Here is a 12,431-nt window from a genome sequence, read left to right on the forward strand (position 1 = left end):
CAAAGAGTCTCTGAATATTTATACAGTGTCCTCACTACAAGGGTGTACGAAGCATTATGATAAAGAAAAGCCACATGCTCAATTCCTGAGTGGCTGAGCTTACATATTGTACATTTGCTTCTCTCCATAGATTTTGCAACTACACATACCACGCCCATTTCCAGGAACACTACTGCACCAGGTAAGATCAATCAATGAAGGGATTTCTTTTGATACAGGGCAATGACTATCGATGGAGGAATCAACGAATATTGGAATTTTTAGACAGTATCAGGACAAGAGGGAACATTACATTATTTGTAAGTGGTGTGCGAGCGGTTTAGGACATCAGAGGAGCAACAATCCCTTCTCAGTGTACGTGACACTGATGGATACAGCTTTATTGCTAGTGGCTAATTGCTTTAAGTACTTAATTCCAACAAAGCAACCAAAGCATCAAGGTTAGCTGGGGTCTGCCTCTAAAAATAAGACTCCTGCCCTGAAACACAGCTCTCTTTAGAGATTCAGATCCAAAAATTCCCTTACAAGTAATAAAGTTATAGGTTGGTTCAAGACACCACCTGTGCAATGAAAACAGAAAAACATTCGCCCATCCAACAACTAGGTATAAAACACTGGTAAGCAGGTTTCCAGTCTTAATGGGACCTCCGCTAACCACTTTAGAGCCTTGCTCAGACACGCAGATATTCCTGGACGGAGTCACAGGAGAGTTTCTATTACCCATTCTTTAATGTCCCACTTAAAGGTCTCTTACACAAGTCATATATGCAGTGAGAGGACATTCCGAAAGCTCCTTAAAACCTGGCTTTTCAACAAACCTGTGTAAACTCCTTGCAGCTCTGCCTTTGCCCCGACCTCCGCAGCGCTGGGACGCCTTAGGGTAGCCATCGCGCTTTACAAATCGTCTTTTCATTTTATTCATTCATTCATTTCATTTCATTTCATTTCATTTCATTCAGAGGAGACGACCGCTAAGTGGTAGCATATCAATCCGTCCCAAGCAAATTATTCTGCTAAATCAGGAATTGTCCTGGGTTTTGGGGCCCAGGTTGTGCTTGTAATGGCTTGTTTCTGTCACAAAAATACAAAAATTAAGTTATTGTGTTGGATTAGAACACCACACTGATGCAGGCTGCGAAATGCTATGAAGGGAAAAGTCATCATTGTTTTAGAGATTTATCATGACTTAATTGCGCTATCTGTGTAGCATTAGGTTGATTGGCATCTGGCAGTCAATAAAAGAACTTGCAATCGCCTTGAAATAATTACGATACATGTAAACGTCTTTACCTAAAGTCTGGTTTTGTGTTTATCAAAAACTTCACAGCAAAACTGCCCTATGAAACGCCAAGCTGAATCAATGGGTCCGTTAAAAAGAAAGCGCTTTACACATTGCTGTTCTCTTAGCGCTCAAAGCTTGTTTGCAATTTTTTGACCCAGGGTACGAATTACATCATCATAATAATGGTCACAGTATGGCACAGGCTGGCCAAAGTTTTGTTTAGGCCATTTAAGCTCGTGACTGTCACATTCTGATGTGTCCAAAACCTGATGTACATGGTTGCTAATTGCGTACATGTGCTAGTGGCACATGGTAGAATGGGGAATCACATATTATTTGTGTTTTTACCCATTCCCGAGTAATTGTACCCAAACTGTGCACCCACTAATTTGCGAATTCCCACATAATCGAAAATTAGCAAGTGCTCAATTTGAACCCGCATATGTTAGTATGTTGCAGTTTTGTCTCTTTCTCCAATAAAGCGCCGGGACACTCTCTTTGAGTAGCCGCGCGCTATAGAAATAAACAATTAACATAACATAACATAACGTGATTGTGCCCTTTGTGTTTTAGAAAGCTCTAAACCTGTTGCCTAATTGATACTTATCTCACCATAAACAGTTGACTGGCATTCATCTTGGTCATTCAATTGCCAATCAAGTACTTCTTGTGTTCATGTGAAAAGACATTTACCTTGTGCTTCAATCCCCCTCCAAGGTCTTTATTCTTAGGTCAGAGAAACATATCCAGTATCTCTGTCTCCCAGAGTTACATATACCGGGGTCTTCAGTGAATTTTGGGGGAAGGGGTATATTAAACGTTACTATTATTTAATGCGGTGCTCTAAGAAATGAGGAATTATCATCAAATTGGTATTTCTTGTCCAGTTATTCCTCATTTAACTGTTTAAACCGAGCTTGACCTGAAAGCAAGTGGAGTTTACAAACGAAAGACACTGGGCCTCATTTATGAAAAGTGACGCATCGCTGCAGAAAACAGCGATGTGTCAGTTTTCATAGCACCCTCCTCCAATGATCGGTCATATTTGCAGTATGACACATCATGTGGCAAGGAGTTACACATACGTCAGTATTTCTGACGTATCTGCAGGCGCAAAAATGACGCCTTGCTAGAGTGTGTCACAAAAGTGACACAAATCCAGCAATGGGTCAATTACACATGGGCAAGTCCCATGTGAAATTTGCCTGCATCCCTGCCATGATTTCACAGCGTCACTTCTATGACCCTTTCCTGCGTCGGTACGCCCACCCTGCATAAATTATATCTGGCACAGGTATAAAGTGGCGCAGGGGTTTACAAAGTGACACATCTAGGTAGATGCGTCACTTTGTAAATATGGTGCAACAAGGCTAAATTTTTAATGCCGCTGGTGCGTCTCAAAAAGTGACGCAAGGGCTCATAAGTAAGCCCCACAGAATTTAGGCCCTACCACAGATCTCTTGATTTCAGTGGAGGCCAATAAGACCTCTTACCGACCGATCTAAATTACAGAGGAGCTCGTGATGAGGTTGTATGAGTACAGCAGGCTAACTATGTCATTAGACCTTTGGAAGTTCAGTTTGTGCTGAGTGATAACTGAATTTAGGGGTTGTTGTTGCTATTGAAATGGAGGCGATTGATCCGAGAATCACAGCATACCACTGTATTTTTGGCCTATAGTTGACACTGACTCGAATAGTGTTTACAGCTTTTCAGATAAGCTGTGGGTCCCTACTGTGGATACACAAGAACATTTATGACCTGTCCAGTTACACCATATCATCCAAGGCTCAAGGGCATCATAGAGCTTGAATGTATAATGTTTAAAGTGAGTGGTTTGATTTGGGCATGGAATTTCCCACCAGCGATAAATGGACATGTCGTAGTTTTATGAATAAACCTTGACAAGCAACCTCTCCAATGTGTCTCATAACAACCAATCTGACTAATTAACACTGGTATAAAAATTTTAGTTAAAGAGCTAGCAAAGACAACAAGCATTGAAAATGCAATAGGTCTCGCAATAGAAGAGTTTCACATTTTTCGTTTTGCAAATGGATGAGTGGCGTTGCGTGGATGAGTGGCGTTGCGTGGATGAGTGGCGTTGCGTGGGTGAGTGGCGTTGCGTGGGTGAGTGGCGTTGCGTGGGTGAGTGGCGTTGCGTGGGTGAGTGGCGTTGCGTGTGTGGCGTTGCATGTGTGAGTGGCGTTGCGTGTGTGTGTGGCGTTGCGTGTGTGAGTGGCGTTGCGTGGGTGAGTGGCGTTGCGTGGGTGGCGTTGCATGTGTGAGTGGCGTTGCGTGGGTGAGTGGCGTTGCGTGGGTGAGTGGCGTTGCGTGGGTGAGTGGCGTTGCGTGGGTGAGTGGCGTTGCGTGGGTGAGTGGCGTTGCGTGGGTGAGTGGCGTTGCGTGGGTGAGTGGCGTTGCGTGGGTGAGTGGCGTTGCGTGGGTGAGTGGCGTTGCGTGGGTGAGTGGCGTTGCGTGGGTGAGTGGCGTTGCGTGGGTGAGTGGCGTTGCGTGGGTGAGTGGCGTTGCGTGGGTGAGTGGCGTTGCGTGGGTGTGTGGCGTTGCGTGTGTGTGTGGCGTTGTGTGTGTGTGTGGCGTTGCGTGTGTGTGTGGCGTTGCGTGTGTGTGTGGCGTTGCGTGTGTGTGTGGCGTTGCGTGGCTGAGTGGCGTTGCGTGGCTGAGTGGCGTTGCGTGGCTGAGTGGCGTTGCGTGGCTGAGTGGCGTTGCGTGGCTGAGTGGCGTTGCGTGGCTGAGTGGCGTTGCGTGGCTGAGTGGCGTTGCGTGGCTGAGTGGCGTTGCGTGGCTGAGTGGCGTTGCGTGGCTGAGTGGCGTTGCGTGGCTGAGTGGCGTTGCGTGGCTGAGTGGCGTTGCGTGGCTGAGTGGCGTTGCGTGGGTGAGTGGCGTGGCGTGGGTGAGTGGCGTTGCGTGGGTGAGTGGCGTTGCGTGGGTGAGTGGCGTTGCGTGGGTGAGTGGCGTTGCGTGGGTGAGTGGCGTTGCGTGGGTGAGTGGCGTTGCGTGTGTGAGTGGCGTTGCGTGTGTGAGTGGCGTTGCGTGTGTGAGTGGCGTTGCGTGTGTGAGTGGCGTTGCGTGTGTGAGTGGCGTTGCGTGTGTGTGTGGCGTTGCGTGTGTGAGTGGCGTTGCGTGTGTGAGTGGCGTTGCGTGTGTGAGTGGCGTTGCGTGTGTGAGTGGCGTTGCGTGTGTGAGTGGCGTTGCGTGTGTGTGTGGCGTTGCGTGGGTGAGTGGCGTTGCGTGGCTGAGTGGCGTTGCGTGGCTGAGTGGCGTTGCGTGGGTGAGTGGCGTTGCGTGGGTGAGTGGCGTTGCGTGGGTGAGTGGCGTTGCGTGGGTGAGTGGCGTTGCGTGGGTGAGTGGCGTTGCGTGGTTGAGTGGCGTTGCGTGTGTGAGTGGCGTTGCGTGTGTGAGTGGCGTTGCGTGTGTGTGTGGCGTTGCGTGTGTGAGTGGCGTTGCGTGTGTGTGTGGCGTTGCGTGTGTGTGTGGCGTTGCGTGTGTGTGTGGCGTTGCGTGTGTGTGTGGCGTTGCGTGTGTGTGTGGCGTTGCGTGTGTGTGTGGCGTTGCGTGTGTGTGTGGCGTTGCGTGTGTGTGTGGCGTTGCGTGTGTGTGTGTGTGTGGCGGTGCGTGTGTGAGTGGCGTTGCGTGTGTGAGTGGCGTTGCGTGTGTGAGTGGCGTTGCGTGTGTGAGTGGCGTTGCGTGGCTGAGTGGCGTTGCGTGGCTGAGTGGCGTTGCGTGGCTGAGTGGCGTTGCGTGGCTGAGTGGCGTTGCGTGGCTGAGTGGCGTTGTGTGGCTGAGTGGCGTTGCGTGGCTGAGTGGCGTTGCGTGGGTGAGTGGCGTTGCGTGGGTGAGTGGCGTTGCGTGGGTGAGTGGCGTTGCGTGGGTGAGTGGCGTTGCGTGGGTGAGTGGCGTTGCGTGGGTGAGTGGCGTTGCGTGGGTGAGTGGCGTTGCGTGGGTGAGTGGCGTTGCGTGGTTGAGTGGCGTTGCGTGGTTGAGTGGCGTTGCGTGTGTGAGTGGCGTTGCGTGTGTGAGTGGCGTTGCGTGTGTGAGTGGCGTTGCGTGTGTGAGTGGCGTGTGTGGCGTTGCGTGTGTGAGTGGCGTTGCGTGTGTGAGTGGCGTTGCGTGTGTGAGTGGCGTTGCGTGTGTGAGTGGCGTTGCGTGTGTGAGTGGCGTTGCGTGTGTGAGTGGCGTTGCGTGTGTGAGTGGCGTTGCGTGTGTGAGTGGCGTTGCGTGTGTGAGTGGCGTTGCGTGTGTGAGTGGCGTTGCGTGGCTGAGTGGCGTTGCGTGGCTGAGTGGCGTTGCGTGGCTGAGTGGCGTTGCGTGGCTGAGTGGCGTTGCGTGGCTGAGTGGCGTTGCGTGGCTGAGTGGCGTTGCGTGGCTGAGTGGCGTTGCGTGGCTGAGTGGCGTTGCGTGGGTGAGTGGCGTTGCGTGGGTGAGTGGCGTTGCGTGGTTGAGTGGCGTTGCGTGTGTGAGTGGCGTTGCGTGTGAGTGGCGTTGCGTGTGTGTGTGGCGTTGCGTGTGTGTGTGGCGTTGCGTGTGTGTGTGGCGTTGCGTGTGTGTGTGGCGTTGCGTGTGTGTGTGGCGTTGCGTGTGTGTGTGGCGTTGCGTGTGTGAGTGGCGTTGCGTGTGTGAGTGGCGTTGCGTGTGTGAGTGGCGTTGCGTGTGTGAGTGGCGTTGCGTGTGTGAGTGGCGTTGCGTGGCTGAGTGGCGTTGCGTGGCTGAGTGGCGTTGCGTGGCTGAGTGGCGTTGCGTGGCTGAGTGGCGTTGCGTGGCTGAGTGGCGTTGCGTGGCTGAGTGGCGTTGCGTGGGTGAGTGGCGTTGCGTGGGTGAGTGGCGTTGCGTGGGTGAGTGGCGTTGCGTGGGTGAGTGGCGTTGCGTGGGTGAGTGGCGTTGCGTGGGTGAGTGGCGTTGCGTGGGTGAGTGGCGTTGCGTGGTTGAGTGGCGTTGCGTGTGTGAGTGGCGTTGCATGTGTGTGTGGCGTTGCGTGTGTGTGTGGCGTTGCGTGTGTGGCGTTGCATGTGTGTGTGGCGTTGCGTGTGTGGCGTTGCGTGTGTGTGTGGCGTTGCGTGTGTGTGTGGCGTTGCGTGTGTGAGTGGCGTTGCGTGTGTGAGTGGCGTTGCGTGTGTGAGTGGCGTTGCGTGTGTGAGTGGCGTTGCGTGTGTGAGTGGCGTTGCGTGGCTGAGTGGCGTTGCGTGGCTGAGTGGCGTTGCGTGGCTGAGTGGCGTTGCGTGGCTGAGTGGCGTTGCGTGGGTGAGTGGCGTTGCGTGGGTGAGTGGCGTTGCGTGGGTGAGTGGCGTTGCGTGGTTGAGTGGCGTTGCGTGTGTGAGTGGCGTTGCGTGTGAGTGGCGTTGCATGTGTGAGTGGCGTTGCGTGTGTGTGTGGCGTTGCGTGTGTGTGTGGCGTTGCGTGTGTGTGTGGCGTTGCGTGTGTGTGTGGCGTTGCGTGTGTGTGTGGCGTTGCGTGTGTGTGTGGCGTTGCGTGTGTGTGTGGCGTTGCGTGTGTGAGTGGCGTTGCGTGTGTGAGTGGCGTTGCGTGTGTGAGTGGCGTTGCGTGTGTGAGTGGCGTTGCGTGTGTGAGTGGCGTTGCGTGGCTGAGTGGCGTTGCGTGGCTGAGTGGCGTTGCGTGGCTGAGTGGCGTTGCGTGGCTGAGTGGCGTTGCGTGGCTGAGTGGCGTTGCGTGGCTGAGTGGCGTTGCGTGGGTGAGTGGCGTTGCGTGGGTGAGTGGCGTTGCGTGGGTGAGTGGCGTTGCGTGGGTGAGTGGCGTTGCGTGGGTGAGTGGCGTTGCGTGGGTGAGTGGCGTTGCGTGGGTGAGTGGCGTTGCGTGGTTGAGTGGCGTTGCGTGTGTGAGTGGCGTTGCATGTGTGAGTGGCGTTGCATGTGTGAGTGGCGTTGCGTGTGTGAGTGGCGTTGCATGTGTGAGTGGCGTTGCATGTGTGTGTGGCGTTGCATGTGTGGCGTTGCGTGTGTGTGTGGCGTTGCGTGTGTGGCGTTGCGTGTGTGTGTGGCGTTGCGTGTGTGTGTGGCGTTGCGTGTGTGAGTGGCGTTGCGTGTGTGAGTGGCGTTGCGTGTGTGAGTGGCGTTGCGTGTGTGAGTGGCGTTGCGTGTGTGAGTGGCGTTGCGTGGGTGAGTGGCGTTGCGTGGCTGAGTGGCGTTGCGTGGGTGAGTGGCGTTGCGTGGGTGAGTGGCGTTGCGTGGGTGAGTGGCGTTGCGTGGGTGAGTGGCGTTGCGTGGGTGAGTGGCGTTGCGTGTGTGAGTGGCGTTGCGTGGTTGAGTGGCGTTGCATGTGTGAGTGGCGTTGCATGTGTGAGTGGCGTTGCATGTGTGAGTGGCGTTGCATGTGTGAGTGGCGTTGCGTGTGTGTGTGGCGTTGCGTGTGTGTGTGGCGTTGCGTGTGTGTGTGGCGTTGCGTGTGTGTGTGGCGTTGCGTGTGTGTGGCGTTGCGTGTGTGAGTGGCGTTGCGTGTGTGAGTGGCGTTGCGTGTGTGAGTGGCGTTGCGTGGGTGAGTGGCGTTGCGTGGGTGAGTGGCGTTGCGTGGGTGAGTGGCGTTGCGTGGGTGAGTGGCGTTGCGTGGGTGAGTGGCGTTGCGTGGGTGAGTGGCGTTGCGTGGGTGAGTGGCGTTGCGTGGGTGAGTGAATGGTTAGCTGTTGCTTATGCGACGTATAGCACTTAATACTAAAGTAGGCAGACCTTCTTAGCCTTTGTGAGAATAATAGCAAAATAAAAATAAAAACCAGATCAAGTCAAGGACGCAAACGGCACCATGCTATTGTTTATTTACTCAGATGATTTGCATAAAAATGTAACTTGTGAGCACGTTTCTCTAACTCCCCAATAATCCCATTACAACACTTTGTACAAATGAGATTGGGACTCATCCTTCCGAAGTCGAGAAAAATGTGCAACGCTGTGTTGTAGTTAATTTTTTTAATTAACAAAATGCAAATAATGTGGAGAGATTTCAAGTGATTCAGGAATGGGCGCCCTTGTAAAGAGAAAGTACGGCCGGCCTGGGCAGTGATAGGGGAGGAGGGAGGAGAAATGCGAGTCACGGCAGCAGCAGCCTTTGATGTGCCTGCCGGCCGGCCGTGAATAATTAGGGGGTGAGAAATGCGCTCGGAGGGCTGCCTTTGATGTGGTAATGCGAGGCAGGCAGGCAGGCGGCTGGTGGCATTGTGCACGCGCTTTTTAGGGCTTGCGCAAGCGCAATGACCTAAAAAGCACATGCACTTGAAGGAATCGCCAGTGGAATCGCCAGTGGTGGATAAACACTGGATAAGCCCCTATAGAGCTTCGCCAGCTATGCGCTGAAGCGCATCAGCAGGCGAGCCCTAAAAATACACTGTACATTTCTATTATCATTTGGGCGTAACCAGTCAAGATTCGATTTTTGGGTGTACCTTTTTATGGTCCTGTATTACAGTAATGGTAGCACAGATTCCATGGTTGGTGCAACATTGGATGATAAAAAAGACATTTGAAATAGTGCACTTACATGGTATACATTGGGTGTTGGAGAGTGTTTTGTTCAATACAAATTTTAGAGCTTTGAGGTTCTTACTGCACACAAACATTTTGGCCAAACTTCCCACATATCAATCAAAGTCACCGCCATTTTCTATTGCAAGGGGAATACATTAGGAATGCCCATTTCGCCAATGATTTTTATTTAATCATACATTCTTAATTAATTGTGATTGGTAATCAACAGTCTTAAACTCCAGGGATTACGACTGAGTGGAGTGGGACACAGTTTTTGAGAAAAAAAGTTTTTCACAGGCCACTAGGAGCTAGTTCATATAAGCTTGCAGGATCCTATAATTTATACTAATCCCCCTAATTTGGTCAATGGAGCTCCTACTTATGATCACATAACTTATGTGCTAGCAAATTCTTCAATAGTGTCACCGTCTTAGTCCCTCTGCACCTTCAGTATTACAGAAACACCTAGTATGCAGATTCAGCTAATCAGTCCAACAGATTATATCCATTTATTCATGAAATATTCCTCAACACTATGCAGTTCATGGAATCTGTTTGTTAACTCGACTAGATTTTACCTTTTACTGACCAGAGCCCGAGCTCAGATACCTCTGCGATGGAACATGCAATGAACATTTTATGGACAGAAAGTAGCATTAATATGACAAAGTTGAGAACATTATAATGCAATAGATGAAGGCATGGATGAATGCACTATTCTGACCCCTCTGTCGAGCCCTGGTTGTGAGGCCTCAGAGCCGACAGTGGATACTGGAACCCAGATGTGGAGGTTGTGATTATTTGCCTCCAAGATCTCACGATGGCTCTGCAAAATGGACCAAGCACAAAGTTTCCGCACTTGAAACCCAAGGAACGAGGATAAGAAATTACAATGTCTTCAGGGTGGCAGTTCTGGGGCACAGTGAAACAACAGACAATAATATGTTGTACAGCATAGTGCTTACCTTTGTAGAAAAGAAAGCATATTTAATTTCACTCTGTGCCAGTCCAGACTGTGCCACCAGCATGGGGGTTATCCCCACTCATACAGTGTGGCCTCCTCTGGGGCTCGCTCTTGGCAGCCGTGTGCTGGATGATATCTGGGGACGTGGTTCAGGTGGGCTCATATGATGGCACCATATGTCGTCAGTGGCTGGGAATCGGTACTGGAAGCGGTTGCAGCTTAAATGCAGAGTCCTCTTTAAGATTCAAGGCATTTGCAGCCACCAGGATGGTTTGGGGCTTCAAGCTTCAGTGGTGCATTGGTTCTCTCATTGTTGTCAGTAGCAATGGCCCAGTCAATTCAGTCATGGCAGGCTGCTGGCTTCCTTTCATGATAGCACCTTCCATGACAGTCTTAGGCACTGCTTTGCCAATACTGTAAAGAGAGTCCAGAGATCCCTCTCTCAGCACATGTCACTCCTGGATTGTGTTCTCAAGTTTGGCAACTTCCTCTGTGTGCCTCTCATGCATTGAACACACTGGCTCTCTCTTTCCTGGACAATCTCACATCCTGAAGGGCCATACACACTTCTTCCCTCTTTCAGGAAACAGGTAGGGATCTAGGCCTGATCCTTGCCTCCTCGTTAGGAAAGTATTGGCTTCAAGTGATGTCCCGTCACCTCTGGGAGACTGGCTGTCAGGCAGACATCAGCCCTGGTGGCACAACAGCTCTTTTAGTACTCTGTAGAACTCTCTCTTTGTTGGTTAAGAATAACCTGGGACTGGAATAAAGTGGGGTGGATCCCATTTTAATACACATTTCCATGCAGGAGATGTGGATCCACTGTTTTAAACTTCTAGATTGGCTTAGGTTGGTTTTCTTTCAAGTGTCCTTCTCAGGCTGCTGTCTAGACATGGCTTTTATGTAAAGTGATGCTTTTTACACCAGATAACACTAAGTATGTCACCAGGCAGATGCTCTTACCACATGGTCACAGCGAAGTGTGAGTTCTCTGCTCCTGGCTGCTATTAGCCTTTCTGAAGCAAAGGCAGTGAACTAGGACAGACAAAAGGGCAGGTCCTAGAAACGTCCTCACTTTGAACAGAAGAAACTGCAGTCCCACCCTCCACACAAACTATCTACCCAATGGCGTGCTCAAGAAGAACTAATCAGCAGCTCCGTGCTAACAAAGCCTCCATGTAATTTCCAAAGGTATCCAGGACTAGATCCTCTTCTGTCCAGTCTTCACCCTTCAGCCACAGGATTGCAGACAATAAGCTTCCTCTGTCTGGGGAATTATCCTCATGCATCATCTTATTCCAGGCTAATCCACGGACATCCAAATGGAGTTCACCTGCCTAAGTACCTATACTCACAAGCAGAGATCCTTACTACCATGATTCACAGTACCGGCATACAGGCTTATCACACACATGGGATGTCAGTACAAGGCTCAGGGTCTCATATAACAGCAGAGCTTTACATAAGAGTGGGCAGTAAGCCATGCTCTCCTTTAAACAGGTAAAATGTTCTAGTCATACTATACATTATCAAACATGGCATGCTGCCACCACCAGTTTATGTGATGAACCCAGAACAAGGACAGTTGTCCACTGTTCCTTACTAGGACACACTTTGTGTGCACCTTCAGGTAACAGAACGGATCATGAACCTCATGTTGCATGGGACAGGCCTTATGCCCCTGCACATATAGTAGATTAGTGTAACGCCAGAGCCACAATAAAGGTCAGGATGCCATATTCACATGCCTCCCCACTCAAGGGGGGTGAACACATCTGCACAGCATGCAGAGGATATTTCCATCCCAACACCCTCACAAGTCTTCCTGAAACAAACCTACTGATGAACAGTGTCAATACAAGTGATTCCTAGCACATGAGACATAACTCTTTCCACATAGGCCACTCGTTATCTACAAAAGTGGCAGCAGTTTGCTGTACAGATTGCATATTACAATAACAACAACTTTTAAGTTTCTCATAGTTCGAAATGTAGTGTTTGTCCTTCATGCCAAGTATTGCCTATACGAAGGAAATGTAAGCCTGATATCCCACCCTCTGAACAGTGGTACAAGACCTGGTCTTTAGAGGTAGTACGGTTTTAGCTAGGCAACTCTTCCTTGGCACCACTCAAACACATTTTACATGACTTGGCATTATTATTTAACAAAAAAATATTTTACTATATTTTTTTAATTACATTTTTGTACTGCTCCCTATACTTCAGAGTAGAGCGACTCACCAGTCTCCCTATGGGAAAGAGCAGTAAAAATAAAAAACAAAGCGTTCTATAAACTTCATATTAAATATATTTTTATGTTTGATATTAATATAAATGAATATTATATATTTATTTTGAATGTAGAACAATAATAAACACACTATTAACTTAATTTTGAATTGAATCAATTATGAATTTAAATATATCAAATTTGAATTATTTTCCGAAGTTTAAATGTTTAAATAAAAATACATTCCCATCTCAAGTATTTTTTTATTATGCTTTAAAAATATTTAAAGTGATGTATAAATGTAATTAAAAGTAAATTAGTTACATTTTATTAAAACCCACATTTTACATTCATTTTTAAATAAAACAAATGCTATTAAGTATTCTATAATTAGATGCCATATATGTACTATTTTTAGATATTTTTTAACATTAAATTATATTTATATACACTAATATTTATATTAAA

General features: G+C 49.5%; 1 protein-coding gene across 1 annotated transcript in view; it reads left to right on the plus strand.

Moving 5' to 3' along the window:
• Positions 1-12,431, plus strand: part of LOC144752607 (scavenger receptor cysteine-rich domain-containing protein DMBT1-like) — a 1,088,995-nt gene that overhangs the window by 670,718 nt on the left and 405,846 nt on the right. The window contains exon 42 of the mRNA XM_078640489.1: positions 131-181. Coding sequence (XP_078496615.1) covers positions 131-181 — 51 coding nt within the window. The remainder of the gene's footprint in view (positions 1-130; positions 182-12,431) is intronic.

Source organism: Lissotriton helveticus, chromosome 5_1 (genome assembly GCF_964261635.1).
Source record: "Lissotriton helveticus chromosome 5_1, aLisHel1.1, whole genome shotgun sequence".
Lineage (NCBI taxonomy): Eukaryota > Metazoa > Chordata > Amphibia > Caudata > Salamandridae > Lissotriton > Lissotriton helveticus.